Genomic DNA, 16,272 nt, shown 5'->3' with positions numbered 1-16,272 from the left:
TTATAATGTCCTCCTAAAGAAAGTTTTAGCTTAATTTAAGATCTGATTGTCAAAATTCAACTGTAAATAATTAAGGATATTTGACAGGTTGAAATTATAATTTATTGCTTTATAAATGTCCAAATTAGCTTTCAAGTTTCGAATAAGATGTATAAGCGTTTAATTTAAACAATATGTCGAAGTTAAACATTATTTGCCAAATTATAATTTATGGCTTTGTAAATATTAAATTTCGGTTAAGTTTTGCCCGTTATCAAGTTTGGAATAGTTCAACAATAAATATATAAGGATAATTGGCAAAGTCGAAATGATAATTTATGGCTTTTACTCTGTGCCGACTGTCTGCACGTTTGGAACATTTATTACTAGACCCCCGACAAGTGCGGCAAATCCATATAACTTATTCCCGCATAAGACAGGCAATAGTAATAAAGGCTAACACGACAGCAGCTCAAATAAATTCAACGATTGTGAGCTCACAGCTCACGACAATGGAAACGCATTAGCTAACTTACCCAACCCCAACCCCAATACCATATGTTCCCCACCACCCCCAACCGCCCATATGTTCTCCCAAGACGCACACATAAGATGCAAGAAATGTGTTTTCTTGCCACCCTTCCACAACTCGTGTTTAACTGAGTTGAAATCGTGTCACAGTTGTGCAAATGTAAAATTAAATTCCTAAACAATGTTTCGAATGTGTTTTACATAGTTCGATATTTTTTATATAGTACTTTTTACGACTTTACCATTTGCTTTTTATTTTTATTTCTATCGCATTTTTTTCTACTTTTTTGTCGCATTTTTATGTCAAACTTTGATTGGCTGTTGTGGATATGAAGTATCTGCAGTTTTGTATTCGAGGTAATTGACATAGGTAGATGTGTGTGGATGCTATGTGTGTGCATTATAAGTGGCATATAAATATATATGGTATTTCGATGTGGTTTCTCGATTTTTATGGTCCAAATGCTAATGGCATTTTCATGTTTTCGGTCAGTCTATCAATGCCACAGATTTTGACGGCCTAAGGCCCAATGCCAAACCCGTGCCCAAGCCGAGCCGTAGTCGACAGCAGTGACAAGCACTGTGGCAAGTGGCAAGTGACTGTGGCAGGTGGCAGGTGGGTGAGTGGGTTGGGCTTTTTGCCTAATGATTGAGCTGGCCGTTGATTCTCTTTCTGGTAAGTGGTTCAACTCAATGCCGAGTGCTGTAAATTTAGCATCAATCTACGCAATTAACTGTATCAATTTGTTGAGAACCACTTCCCGACGCATTCGTGCAGAATTTTAGCGCTTGATAAGAAAGACTTCAGCGCCAGCTTCAATTTCAGTGAATCTAACCAAAAAGGGAGAGGTCGTTTCTGGTGTTCAGCGCTTGCAAATTGACTGAGTGCTGCCTATATACATGGATACACTTATATACAGACGCCTAGATACATACATAGATACATAATGTCGTAGGCTATGTAGAGGAGGACTCGTTGTGTGGCATGTCGCATGCTGCCAGTTGATAAGCGTTTTAAATAAAATATTCCAGCGTACGTAGCCACGTTTTTTTGAAAGCATTCAATGATTTTCCAAGCGATTGCACAGCCTGCGATTAAACAATAACAACAACAACAGCAACTACTAGAAGCAGAGAGGTGGGATGCTGGTTTATGGTTGTTGGATGGAGCTGGAGATGGTGATGGAAATCGTGGCTAAAAGCGTTAGCCACTTTCATGTGTGGCAGTTTTCTTGGTTGGCTGTGCAGCAGCTTGAAAATGAATTATGTATGTTTATCGATCGCTTATACCAAAAATACCGTATATCTACTTATGGGTATATCTAGTATATATATATACATATATATATGTATTTATATACATATATGCATGAGCATAATCATAAGATACTTTGCAAGGGTAAATGTATCTTGAGTGACTTTTACTTACCTTTAACGGCACTTAATTGGTTTCCAACCATCTGTTTCGCTATGAACGCCGCCATTTTGTTTTACTATTTTTTCCCCTTTCTGTTTTTTCGGCACTGGCTTTCTGTGTGTGTGTGTGGGTGTGGCAACACTGGCTAGCAAAATGCACTTGCGGTGGCTCTCCCAACTCTCTGCAATGAAGAAAAGCCACATATAAAAATATATGTATAAATATAGCAAAGAGAAAACAAAAAAGACAGCAAATTAAATTGTGCTCAAACAGGACAATGCCCAGGAGAAGAGGACCCCCATCCTGTCCCCTTCCCTTCCACCAGTCGTTTCTTAGCAATACGCATAGTGAACGCCTGTTGACCAAGATGGCCTGTCACCTGTGTCGGGGTCTGATACTTTAAGCCGATTAGCTTAAATGCCGCTGCTGCTTGGCCGCCTCGGCGACTGCCCAAGGAAGCAGCGAAGTTCTTGACAGGTCGCAGTTTACAGTTCGCAATGTACTCTAACTGTCTTTGCACTCGAAAAAAAAACTCTGAGCAAAATGGGAGTTCAACTGGGATTGATTAAATTAGTAGTAAAATGCGTTCTTGACTAGTTTGTTATGGTTTACTTTATAAATACGAACAAAGATAATTGACTTAAGTGCAAAATACCCATTAACAGAATTTGCGTACTTAAAGCAAGTGTAAAACGCTTTAGAGCTTTTTGTGTCACTCAAACGAAATTAGTTTTATTTCGAAAAGATAACAGAATTGATTTGGATTGAGGTAATCAAGCTTTTGCTTTGACAGAATTGATAAGAGAAGAACTTTTATGCATCACTCAAAATAATTTAGTTTTATATATATATTTTATATTTAAAGTAATCAAGTTCTTGCTTTAACAGTATTGATAAGGTAAGAATTTTGTTGCAATATTTAAACTAATTCAGAATCGATATGACTTAAAGTAATCAAATTTAAAAATAGAATGCTCAGCTTTTCTCAGAGTGTACGTACATATAAAGAAGTGTGTGCGTTCTGTGTGGGGAAACATTTCTGAAATTACCACGCAGCTGCTGTACTACACATAATCTAATATTATCTAAGGCGCAGGCACAATAATGTCCTAATGAATGTGGGCAAAGCGAACGAATGAAAAATAAAAATAAAGAAGTAGAAAATTTTCAATTTAGTGAATTTAGCGAGCAGTGCTCAGCGGGACGCAGTCCTTGGGCTTATTTCCATTCCCATTTACATTTTCATCATCTAGTACCAGCGGCTTTATAACCATGTATTAATATTTGCCCAAATTGGGCTAACGAACTTAAGCCGGGGCGTGGCACAGGCACAGGCACAGAGGGGCGTGGCGCAGAGACACTGGGCTAGGCACGGGGCACAGGAACTGGGCAAAAAGCTGCAACAAATTAAAACAACACCAGCTAAACGAGCAGCCAAATTAGTTTGACATAAAAAGTATACGCCTGCCAGGCAGATAGACAGTCGGATATACAGATAGACGGACTGACAGACTGACAGATCTGGCAGGATGTACAGGACGAACAGGACGTACAGCAGTCAGCAGTCAGGACGATATCCCTCTCTCTCTCTCTCTCTCCGTCCAGCGTTTCCTGTGTTTGTGCTTGGGCCAGGCTAATGAATTAAGCTGGCGCTGCAAAGAATTTTCAGCTTTTCATATGCCCTGCGGCCACGCGTCAGCAGAATTGTTTATTGGGCGAACTCCCCCTAAACTTTCACCCCTCAAACTCCCATACTCAAACCGAAGAGAATAACACATTTTTCGTTTACGAAATTCACTTTAAACATACCCTGTGCTTGAAAGGTTTGCCAAAGAGGTAGATAACTGACTGAACAAGACTTCAATTAGATATTGAAGGATTATTAAGGTTATAATTTCATTATTTTTTCATTTAATATGTTTATTCGTTATCAGTATCAAAAAAGCCTGAATTTATCTGTAAGTCATAAAGCCAATGGCACAAAATATTTGTAAATTTGTTGTCATACAAGTTAATAACCAATTTCACACCAATTTTAAACATTCCATCTTAAGTTGGCTATATACATATTTTTCTGTGCCTTTTTTTACTATAATTTTCTAATTGCAGTAGGATCGTCTGATAGATAAACAAACTATTCAACAAACTATTTTCTATAATCGCATCTTATATTTCTGTATGAATTCAAAAAGATACATTGTAAAAGATACAATCTTGTAGTTTGGAGTGTGTATATATTTGAATATTGTATCCATTTTCTAATAATCACAGTTAATTGTTGAATGGAAAGTTATCAAAGAAACTAACCCACCTCCTTTTTAATAAAAAGTCATTACATATAAAATTCGTGTATTTTTGTACTGTTTTCTCCATATTCTAACGACTTATTAAAATCGATTCAGATGAACAGAAAAGTTATATAATAAACTACGCATCTTTTGTCACAACAAGTTATCAAACTATATAATGGTGTATGTATATTTGTGAAATGTTTTTCATATATTCTGAAAAACATATTAACAATCGATTTAGAAAAAAAAAAGAGAAAAGTTATGTAAGAAACTACGCCGCCTCTTTTGTAATAAAAAGTTGCTAAACTAAATATTTAAAAACAACTTTTGTATGGCAAAGTTTAAAGGAACATTTATTTAAAAAAAAAAACACTATGCAGTCAAAAGGAAATTTGCAAGTCGAGGACTCTCTACAAAAAGACTTTGAAAGTTTAGTGCTTGGAAAATACACTTTAATTCCTTGAACAAAAATGCTGCCAACATTGTTGAAACTTTGGCATAGAAAGGGTTTTCTTTGATACACCTGGCTAAAAGTGCTTCCGAGCCGGACCCTATAATGTATGTAAATAAAAGACGCAAATTTATGGGTTTCGTGTTTAGAATTTGATGGGCCAGCTGCTGTTTCAGCCATTGCCTCTCAAGGTGTGCCCACAACGGGCACAGCCAGCAAAACCAAAAGGAATTCACATTCCTTTTACCGTTTGCCGTCGCTGGGGCTATCCAATTACGTTTGAAGTTGTTTTTCTGATATCAAACACAAAAAAATGAATAAAAATGGAAAAAAAAGGTGAAAAGCTAAAGCTAAAGCCAATAAACACGCAAATAAGCCATGTTGAGTAGTGCTCCATTTGACGAGCCGGGGTCGTTTCTATGGTAGCACCTCTAGGGATCATAGTTGGGGTTGGTGTGGGGGAACGTGGGGTCACCACAGTAAATATCAAGTATACGATGCGTAATCCTTTCACACAAAGTCAAACTGTGAAGTAGAAACCTTTGTGGGCTACGCACTATTTGCAAATCGATGCAAATCAAAATCAAAGCATTTCATTATATGAATCTGCATTCCCTCTGGTGAAGATTGGTGGATGCAGAGGCTGGTGGAGGAGGCGTGGCAGCGTTTGTCTGGCTACTTCACGCGTGAAAATGCGCAAAGTTTATGCAAGCATTTGACGTGAATTGCCGAGTTGCGAGTTAGCGAGAGTTTGGAGCATACTTGTCGCATACTTGCAGATACTTTTTGATACTTTAAGATACTTTCGCATACTTGCGCATAGCTTGGCCAGCTGGGCATGAAACTTACCTGGTTCTTCAGTAAATATTCCGTTGAGATTTGCAGCTGCGAATATGCTGGAGTGCGGATATTTGTCTGGTTGTTTGTGTGTGTGTGTGTGTGTGTAATTTTGTATGTATGTGTGAGTGTGTTCTGTGTGTGTATGTGTGTATTTTTGTTGTGACTGCTAACAGTTGTTGTTCGTGCTGTGCCTGTATTCGTTTTTGCTGTAGTTGCTGTTATTGTTGTAGAAGAAGCAAAGTTTTGAAAGTTGTTTGTGTTTTTATTTTTGTTTTTTTAAAGAAATCCACTAAGAAGAGCGAGCATCAGATAGATAGAGTTTCTGCAATGTAAATATAGACAAAACAAACAATTAAATTGCTTATATAAGTGCAGAAAATAACAGTGGGAGAGAGTTGGAAAAGTGTGTTTAATTAGTAGAAATAAAAATCATTATTTTTTCGAATGCAAAACTTTTGCGCTTAAGTCACTTCTTGAGTAACTTTTGAAACTTTCTGGAAAATTGTCGACAAACATCATTACATATAAATGACAATGTTAATCATGACTGATTACATTTTCACATTTAATAAAATTTACAAACATTACAATTTGTAATTTGAATGCAAAACTTTGCAATGTAAGCCTCAACAAATTTATAACAATATGTTAAGAAAATGAAATAAGCTGAGACTATAATCGTCACCTATTTTTTAAATAAATGAATGGTCTTTATAAATCCGCAATGACAATCTTCCATACATTGCCAAAACTTAAAGAGAACTCAATAAATGTGAAATGAGAATTGATTACAATCATTCGTAACTCATTGTTTGCTTAGAAGCCCATTAGCAAATTAAAATCAACTGTGGTTTCCACTTCCCAACGACCACTGTATAAAGATAGATAAAGAACGGCAAGCGACAAAGATAACAAATTGATTTTAATGAGTTTGCTTAGTTGGGTTAGCTCAATAACCATTGACCCCGTCGATAACATAAGAACCTATTGACATTGCAACTAATTTAAACATAGTCACAAGCACAAAAACACACACACACATACCTATTGACTGCCGAGTGTGTCTGTGTGTGTGTGTGTGTGTTGTGTTGTGTTTTCTTTTATTTTTATATTTTCTTCTTTTTTTTTGTTTGTTGTGTGTTTCGTGTTTTGTTGTTTTTATCGATATTTCTTTATTAGGGTTTCTTTTATGTGAGCGTGCACGTAAGTGCCCATTTCGATTTTTGTGGATCGAGGGGGGGATTGGCGGAGGGGGCAGTGGGCAATACACACACGCAGACACACATTCGTGCGTACAGCTAAAAACATTTTTACGTAACACACACAAGCTGCTAACTGATTTAATCAGATTTGTAAGAACTTTGACACTTTTTGGGCCACCGATTACATAAAGCCGCCGTCGCCTTTTGCCATGGGCAACGTTGAATTTAACTCGTTTGCCCCTCGCAACAAATTTAATTGTTTATAATTCAATTAGTTTTGTTTTTGATTGTGGTTCTGCTACTGCTGCCTCTAGTTTTCTTGCAGTGCATTGCAAATACTGTCTGTGAGTGGTTCTCTCTATGTGTGTGTGTGTGTGTGTTTGTGTGCGCCTTTTGTTTTTTTTTCATATTTTATTTTATTTGATTAGAGTGTGAATCCCATGTATATAATATATATATACGCACTCACACACACACACACACACACATAGGCACACACATGTATGTATAGGCGTATGTGCTGGTATTTTATTTAATACTTTTGCTTTGCGGGTGCACTTTGCTTTCGATATAGTATTTTATTCGGCGCTTCTTACTTCATGCTATGTTCGCACTCTTCTGTGTCGCACTGCCGAGTTCCCTACATGGAAAAGTCGGGCCGTTGCGGCGCCGCCGCTGTCGCCCGCCGTAGCAGCTGTATGCGGCTGCGGCGCCAGCGTAGGCGCCAACAGCGGCGTCGCAGCCACAACGGCGCCTAAATTACAACAATAACACAATGAAAGCGCTCAGCTCAGCGCTCAATGCTTGCCAAAGCTTTCGACTGCCGCATGCAAAAAAAAAATATTTCCCCGCTCAATGTTTTGAGTGAATGTGCGGCTAGCTGTGCCGCTCTAACACACTGCACACATTTCGCAAAAAAAAAAAGAAGAAAAAAGAGAGCACATTGAGGAAGGCAAAAGTGCTCAAGGCGCACAGATAACAGCCGCTGGCTGCTATACAAATACACATGCATGCTTAAGTATATGTATGTATATATATATATATATGTATATGTAGAAATGCGAGCATATGTGTGTGTGTGTGTGTGTGTGTGTGTGCGTGTGTACATAATAGCTTTTGGCTTTTTAACTAATAATACATTTAGCTGACTGTCGCTGTTCGTCTACTATTCTGTCTATTACATAATTTTTATACATGCGGCTCTCTGTCGCTCTCGGGTTCGCGTTCGCTCTCTCTCTCTCTCTCTCTTTTCACATACACTCTCTCTCTCTCTTTCTCTCTCTCTCTCTGTCGTTTTGCACGTTTGCTTGACTTTTTGACTTTGAAATTGAAAAAGCGTTGCCTACTTAGCGGCGCAGCGCGCCTGCGCCCCAAAATGAGAGTCACTTCTTTGTGACTAAGTACTACATATGGCCGCATTATGCGTTATTGATTTGTTGTTGTGATTCTAGTACGCCCCAAAAAGAAAAAACCAAAAAAAAAAAACAAAAAAAAAAAAACACCACTGATAAGACCCGAAAACATATGGCATTTATCTGTTAACGAGTTATGTGATGCGAGGCTTTTGCCTTTTTCCATTGTTCGGCTGTCACTTGCCATTAACTCACACACACACACACACACACATAGTGGTAGAGTGGTAGACAAAGCGGCAGCCACAACTTTTGTGGCACAAACGGAAGCGCACAGCTTGAAAGTAGGAAATTGCAAAGTTCTTCCCCTGGCAAGCTGGCTGCTCCTTTCAACATTGAGCCTCTGTGTGCCTCTGTGGTCAGCATTTAGCCATAGACAAGTGCATCAATTGCCTTCAGGGGCACCGAACGTTGAAGAAGAAGAAGCATCAGCAGAGAACTAAAATTCGAAGCTGTCTCTTTGGCTTTGGCCAACAAGAAGAATTCTAATTAGTGTGATATAATTCCAACAAATGCCGGACTTTATTGTTTTGCACTCCATCAATTATAGTTTCTTAACATTTCGCCACTAGCTCAAATCATTGGCTTTCCGCTGTACAGTGTTTACTCACTATATGGAAAGAGTTACAAATTTATAAAATATATTCTTTCTTCTGCAACTAACTTAATTTGAATGATTATAATACTCGACTTTACATGCATCAATTTTTGATATAGGAATTTGAAACGTGTTTTAGTTATTTTTCGAAATTGTTGAAGAGTATGAATTTTACACTTTGATTCTATAAGCATAAGTATTATTATTAATTGATATACAAATAGTAGTTATTAAAAATTAAAAAATTAGATTAGATAAATTTCACTAACAAGAAAAATAAATACAAAAAAAAAAAACAATTCTTATTTCGAAAGTTAGCAGATAAAAGTAGAACCAAGCAAAACTACAAATAACAATTCTTATTTGAGAAAGTTCTAAGCAGCGAGTGACCACTGTACTTGGCTGTCGGTGTGTGTGTGTGTGTTTGTGTTGAAGACTTTGGCTCTGCTTTATATACCAATCAATTATATTTTCTTACTGCGCGTTTCTACTTATTTCTTTTATTTGTTGCTGCTTTTGTTGTTGTGCCACAAATTGCTTATTACATCCACCGACAGCCCTTTTCTACCGCCTCGCCCCACCCTTCGCCCAGTACCTGGTCTATTTCTGCTTGAGATGAATGTCACGTACTTGGCCACAAGTGAATTGCCTCCGCTGGGTAATGAGTGGGCGGCCGGTGTGTGTTGGGGAAGGGAGGGGAGTCGAGTAGAGTGTGGCATCTAACGGAATTGTTACATTGTTTTTAATGCCTCGCATTTCATGGACACGTTTGAGATGTTTGAGAAAAATTGTGCACTTGATTATTGATGGGTCGCTACGGAGTTACGAGCTACGGGCTACGGATTACGGCTTACGGAATACGGAATACGGAATACGGCCTTTAGCTTTAGCTGCTTACCTACAACCGTTGAAGGCACCGTAAGCACTACAGACAACAAACTTATTTTATATATATGTACGCTTAGATATTTATATGTATATATGCAAATATATACTTTCAACTTTGGTCACTTATGCTGGGAAATGCTCGCGGCGCAACAACAACACACGAATTCAGCGTACTTGCCACTGGCATTCACAATGTATACATACCGAAAAATAAAAGCGTGTTGCGAAACTACAACTACAACAACAACAAAACAAGAACCAAAAACTGTTATCCTGTCTACAATTTGTACCGAAAACATGCAAAGAGCACAAGTCAGAGAGAGAGAGAGTGAGAGAGAGCGAGCGCGAGCGCGAGGTGGGTGGGAGTGAGTGGAATGGGCGAGCGACAAAGCTAGCTAGCCGACCCAAACAAAGGAGCGAGCGAGAGTGCGAGAGTGAGAGAACGAGAGAGAGAGAGAGAGCGAGCCCAGTCGAGTGGCTCTCAATTTCAGTTTGTCAGTTTTGACAGTTGACCCCAACAAAGCAGAAAGCTCGAAAGCTTTGCATGTTTTAGCCCAAAAAAAAATAAAGCTGATAGTGCAGCGATGCGATGTGCGACTATTCAATAAGATAAATGTTAAACTGTAGCTGTATGACTGTAATCTGAGATACACATGTGTAAGCCGTGCGCGTGTGTGTCAACTGCCAGGCTATCAGCTGGAAGTTGTTGACTGATTAACAAATGGCTTTATGCGGCTCGGAAACAGGAACCGGCGCTTGCTAATTTTTATATGCCCCTATATGTGTGTGCCTGTCTCTTCCTCTTCCTCTTCCTCTTTCTCTTCCTCTTGTTGTTGTTGTTGTTGATTTTATATATTTTTTATGCTTATGTTCCGCTTGTAAATTTCGTACACATGAACAGGAAGTTTTGGCGCGTACACAGAGCGCTGATAAAACAGACTGACTGTCTGCCCAAAAAAAAGAAAAAAAGTAGAAATGTAAGAAAACTTTAACACAATGTGGCAACACCTGCCTCACACACACACACACACACACTTGCACACACTGGCGTAATTTTGGCAAGAGCGCGCGCGCGCTTTGTGCCTACACACTTTATAGCAGCTCATGTGTGTGTGTGTGTGTTGGTGTGTGTTGGTGTGTGCATGTGTGTGTGCGTGTAAGAGGCGTATAGGTAATTTATATAAATTATTTAATTAAGCCATGTACGTCAGCACGCGGCGCAGAGCCCATTATTTAGATTAAAATCAAACCCATTACGTTTTATGCCACCTGTCTTGTGGGTTTTTCTTCGTCTTTTCCTTATCCTTCCCTCTTTGCTGTACCTCACCCCCCCCCCCCCCACGCATCTCCTTTGTCGATCTACTGGAATTTGCTTAGGCCGTTTTCGCGTCTATTGGTTTTGTTATGATTGTTTTTGGCATTGCCTTTGTCCGCCCTCTTCTCATGGGGGGCCGTCAAGCAAATTGGCCACATTTGGCGCGTGCCAGCCGTTTTCGGCTTTGTTGGTTGTTGGTTGCTTTAATGACTGCTGGGGACTTGCTGCTGACTTGTTTCGACTCCTCTGCTGATTCTGCTGATGCTGATGCGGCATACACTAAGGATGCTCTCCCCCAGGTACTCAACGGAATATAAATACATAAATATACTCAATTTAATCACCGATGCTGTAATGCTCTCAACAAAGTTCCTAAATCGATTGCAATGATGAGGATTATACATAATCAAGTCAAATAGGAATTATATACATTTTTTGTTTTACTCAATCAACGTAAGGATTATAATGAAGACCATAGTAATAAAATGGAAATTTTAATTGGATTTAAAAATGCTAAATCGTTTACTCATTTCATTTTTTCAATTCTGTTTGTGCTATAATAATTCAGTTCAAGATTTGAATACAAACATTAACTTGTTTTTTTTTATTTTTTAAATATACTAAGACTGGCAGAAACTGCTGTAAAATCGTAATCCCAAAAGTATGCTACATTTTATATTGGGAATCAAGTTGTGGAGAGGAAGCCAGGATACTTTAATTAAGCACATAGACTCTGAGTGTATACTGCCATAGAGTGCTTAGTGGAAATTGAAAACATGAAATACTATTGTATTCGCCTTATCATTCAGCGTGACTGGTTTTGATTTGCTTTCATCACGATTATTATATGCCCATTTTCTGCTTGCAAACATTTTTATTGTTTTGGATTGTTGTGGAGAATTGTTGGCTTTGAAATCCACGCTAGCAATCCAATGGCGAAAGCAATGGAGCAATCTCACTTAGGGTGCAAATTGATTTCGTTGATTGCTATAGCAATGAGCACGCTGAATGATAAAGTTAATTTACCCTCACTCCACTGTCAGCTGTGACAGCCATGATATGATATTTAATACACACTGTCCGCTCACATCCCAGATCAGAGACAGAGACAGACAGAGAGAGAGAGAGTGCAGTCGTCAATCAAAGTAAATTCAAGAGCAGCCGACGCCACCGAAGATGACAACTAAACTTCACTTCACCCGCAGACAATGTCGCTTTTCAGGCAAAAGCACAAGCTAAACTAGAGCTTGCGGTCGGGGGTGTAAGTGGGGGTTGGCTTGGAAGTAATGGTGCTATAAGGGTGCGAGTGTGTTCTACACGGTGGAGTGGCTTAATTTAAAATGGTTTCATGTTGTGATTTTGACAAATGATAATTTTTTTAGCATGCGTGTGCTCGTCTCTCTGCGTGTGTGTGTGTGTGGGTGTGTGTGCCTGTCAGGCTCTCTGTGATAGCTTTTGTATTTGGCATGTCATCGCAGCTACAAGTACGATAACTGCCCCAGCTCCATCTCGGTTCGAGTCTGTAATTTTGTAGTGGTCGATGAGTTGGCACAAAGCGCGCGACAGATAAGCGTCACAGAGCACCCAAAGAACCCAGTATCCCTACATGGCGAGAATAAAACATGTAAGAATGCAGCGAATGTGTTTATGTACAAGCGCCAATAGATTTATAATTTTAAAGTTGATCAATATTACATATATCTCTTTTTAAGTCTCTGCCTTTCAAATTGTAACATTTCTTTCTATCGCACATCCTTTGATAATGATATACGCGAAACGAGGTTAATTATCGATGAACTGAAATAAATTTATATTCCAAATTTTAATTCTATAACTCATATAGTCTCTGAGAACCAGATAGACTCGGCTATTGATCCTGATCAAGAAAAGTCGAATATATTCGGTATAATATAGATAATTAAACTATTATAGCAATGCGAACTTAGAATTAATCTATAAACTGCATTCAGCAAATATTTAAAAGATTGACATACATTTCTATATTACTAATAGTATTTCTATTCAATATTCAATAATTTGATTTATTTGGCAATTTAATGTATGAAAGAAGAACAATAGGAAATAAATGCGTATCACTCAGAGAAATAGAAGATTTGGGAACATAAATTGAATTATAGACTAAATATATAAGTCCCTTCGTGCTATCAATCAATAAATCATGCAACAGTCACTAGAAAGAAACTCATTGAATATCATCAGTGGAATTCAAAACTCGAAAATCAAATTTTTATCATATATTTTGCACTTGTCTCAAGTAACTTGTTGTTCAGTTGAGAAAATCAATTTAATTTCATTGAAAGTGTTGATTTGATATCATTTAAAATTAATTTTAGTATGACCTTTTTGTTTCCGTGTAGACCTCAAAACTTCCCACTCCACACAAGCCGAGCCACAAACTTGCAGAGTGTGTCAAAGGGTCGTTAAGTAAGTAAGCTGCCACACACACATACAAAGCGGGAGAGAGAGAGATAAAGAGAGAGAGAGAGAGAGAGAGAGAGAAGGTGGTAGGATGAAAGAGATATATATAGATATAATACACAGAAAAGTTTCAGTTTCAGTTTGAGTACATGAAAAAAAAAACTACGTACATCCTGGCACTGCTGCTATTCCCTGCTGCTCCCTGTTGCTGCTGCTGCGGCTACAGAAAATACAGCCTGGCTATACAAAAGAGTCGTCCTGCAATGGACAGCGACAAGGCAATCAAAAGCCAACAGGCAGCAGGCAGCAATGTTGCAACAATTTATTGATTTAACAAAAAAGACCGAGGATAGGCGAAGAGTGGAGAGACGTTAGGAGAGGAGAGCATCGACAAAGCCATTTGCAATATTAGTGTTGTTTTTGTTGTCGTTGTTGTTGTTAGCAACGTTGCTGGGGGAAATAGGATTGGGAATAGGAATCAAAGCTCAGCCGGCTCAATCGGCTCAGCCGGCATGTGGCCAAAACCAATAAAGCTGGCAAATTGGCCAAATGTGTATATACGGTTAACAGCATGTCCGAAAATATAAACAACAATCAGCAGGAGCAGCAGAAGCAGCAACAGGAGCAACACTTGGACAATAAAATTGCAAACCAATCGCCAGCGATTCCATCGGATTCAACGAACTCTCAGCTGCCCCCCTGGCCAAATTTTGAGGGGCGCATTTTGAAGCAGACGGTGAATACCGTCTGCTTGGACTGGACTCTGTTGGATGATGCGACCGTCTACAGCATTGAAAAGTATCACAGACGTCATGGCTGGCAGCAGGTGCTCTGGAGCAGCAGCAGTCCCCAAGTCATTAGCCAGCTGGAGGAGAACTTTGGCCATCGACTGCGCATCAAAGCGTTGCAGCAACATAAGGATGCCACCCACTACGAGACGTTGGCCATCTCAAAGGATATCATTGTAAAACGTTGATTTCTATAATGAAAACATATAAATTAAGGTTTATGTTGAGGGAAATATTCTAACCGGTATCAGTCAGAGTCGAAATTTTTACATTTGAAATTAGACTTTAATGAAAAGTAGAAATAATTTCTAAGCGGCTAATGCAATATTCATTAATACCTTTTAAATTTTTTGGCGATATGCTGATCTTGAAAGAAATATTGTTTTTATTCTTATGGAAATTACTAAAATGGAAGACCCACAAATAATTATCATTTCCATTTATGAAATTCAAAAAGTTCATTTATTAGTGGATTTGTCATAATATAAAACTCGAATACATTTAAATTTGTACATTTAATTTAAGTTTTATTTATTTTGATTTTTGAAATTTTCATGCCAATAATGTTTGTGGCAGGTTAGAATCAGATTAATAACTTGTATTCCCTCAGGCATGCACCGAGGCTGCGTTGCCGTCGACAAACTGTTTGCATCGCGCCATTCGCAAATCGCAGCAATTTCTGGTGAAGCGCATGTTGCGTCGTCGTCCCAGTCTGGTCGACTATCCCGGTCCTAATGGCTATTTACCATTGGCCAATGCAATTATTCAGGGCGAGATGTGCATAATCGATGTGCTGCTCTCCGCCGGCTGCAGTGTCCATCAGGGCAATCCACAGAATGGAAGAACACCACTACATGTGAGTAGAAATCGCGTGCAATGGGTGGATTGGCCGTGTATTGGGATTGAATTGCAAGCACTCACATTGAAACCATCCACGATGAAATTGCAGCTGGCCTTTTATTGTGGCCATCTGCCCTCGGCCCGCATCCTGCTGAACAAGAAGGCCCAACTGGATGCTAGGGATTGCAATGGGATGACTCCCGCGCACTGTGCCGTGGATGCCAATCAACTGGAAATGGTGAAGTTTGCCCTCGAATCGGGCGCCAATGTGGAGGCGAGAGATGCCTGCGAGTGGACGCTCCTGATGCGAGCAGGTGAACCTTAAAAAAGAAACAGCCCAAGCCGGCTGCTTGTCACTCATAACAAACATATAATTTTGACTGAGCTTCCATTTCCTTTTGCATTGGCAGTGGTCATGGATGCCGGTCTGGAGCTTATCAAGCTTCTGGTTACACACGGCGCCGACTTGTCGGCTTTGGATGGGCTCGGCAAAAGCTGCAGCGGTTTAGCCAAACTTTATCGACGACAGCAGGCCAGGGATTATTTTGACAAGGTGCACACGTTTCGACAAGAAAAGGCGGCAGCGGCAGCAGCAGCAGCAGCAAAAGGAGCAGGAGAAACAACAACAAAAACCGTAGAAACTTTGGCAAACGAAATACAAAAACAACCACAAGCCAGCCGCCAAAAGGATTAAATGCACCGAGTCGCCTAATAGGATGGAATTTCTCCATACACCAGACTTATCAACAACAACAACAATATTCTTCCATGAGACCAAATGTAGCCATCCAGACGCTGACTTCCAAGCAATGAATTTGACGCCAAGGCAAACCTATGCCATCGAATCGGCAGCCTTACATAATCCAAATTTTGATGTGTTTGTCCTGTTTACATTTCCCTCATATCGTGCTGTACGCGGTGTCGAGAGATCGCTCATCAATGCCATCAAGAACTAGGATTATGTTTATCTGCGGCAGTTGAACCAGTCGACTTTTGCAGCAGGAACTCCAGTCGGGGATTGGATCAAAGAAGATCATCTTCTTAAGTCACAGTCACAGAAGAAATATTTTAATTGTTATTTCTTATAGAAATTTATTTGAAGTCACCCTCACTCAGCTATCTAGTGCAACACACTTCCGATCTACTCCGTACACAAGGGAAAAGACTAAAGACTCTTACTTGGTTCACTTATGGAATAAATTGTCCTTCGGGGTCCTTATTTAATTGTATCTGTACCCATGTAAAACGATAAGTAAAATTATTAAAAAGAAATCGAAATTA

General features: G+C 39.2%; 2 protein-coding genes across 6 annotated transcripts in view; one reads left to right on the top strand and one right to left on the bottom strand.

Annotated features, from left to right (window-relative positions):
- Positions 1 to 10,516, bottom strand: part of LOC6567284 (complexin) — a 27,791-nt gene extending 17,275 nt beyond the window's left edge. The window contains exons 1-4 of one of the 5 annotated variants that reach the window (XM_032739734.2): positions 10,501 to 10,516; positions 9,620 to 9,789; positions 5,519 to 5,831; positions 1,940 to 2,108 (exon numbers count right to left, since the gene is read on the bottom strand). In XM_032739734.2, the coding sequence (XP_032595625.1) occupies positions 1,940 to 1,994 (55 nt within the window). In that variant the 5' untranslated portion in view covers positions 1,995 to 2,108; positions 5,519 to 5,831; positions 9,620 to 9,789; positions 10,501 to 10,516. Of the gene's footprint in view, positions 1 to 1,939; positions 2,109 to 5,518; positions 5,832 to 7,250; positions 7,337 to 9,619; positions 9,790 to 10,500 lie in introns of those variants that run through there. The other 4 variants (XM_001993780.2, XM_032739735.1, XM_032739736.1 and 1 more) reach the window with 4 other exon arrangements.
- On the top strand, positions 9,337 to 16,272 carry LOC6571687 (ankyrin repeat and SOCS box protein 13). Its single transcript, XM_043215224.1, has 5 exons — positions 9,337 to 9,379; positions 14,026 to 14,327; positions 14,762 to 15,007; positions 15,101 to 15,305; positions 15,402 to 16,272. Exons 1-5 carry the CDS (start codon positions 9,337 to 9,339, stop codon positions 15,683 to 15,685), a joined length of 1,080 nt encoding a protein of 359 aa, XP_043071159.1. The 3' UTR covers positions 15,686 to 16,272.

The sequence above is a fragment of the Drosophila grimshawi genome, unplaced genomic scaffold (assembly GCF_018153295.1).
Source record: "Drosophila grimshawi isolate 15287-2541.00 unplaced genomic scaffold, ASM1815329v1 contig_311, whole genome shotgun sequence".
NCBI classification, from domain to species: Eukaryota; Metazoa; Arthropoda; class Insecta; order Diptera; family Drosophilidae; genus Drosophila; species Drosophila grimshawi.
Note: the sequence above shows the minus strand (reverse complement) of the source record. Positions and strands in the feature narration are given on the sequence as shown.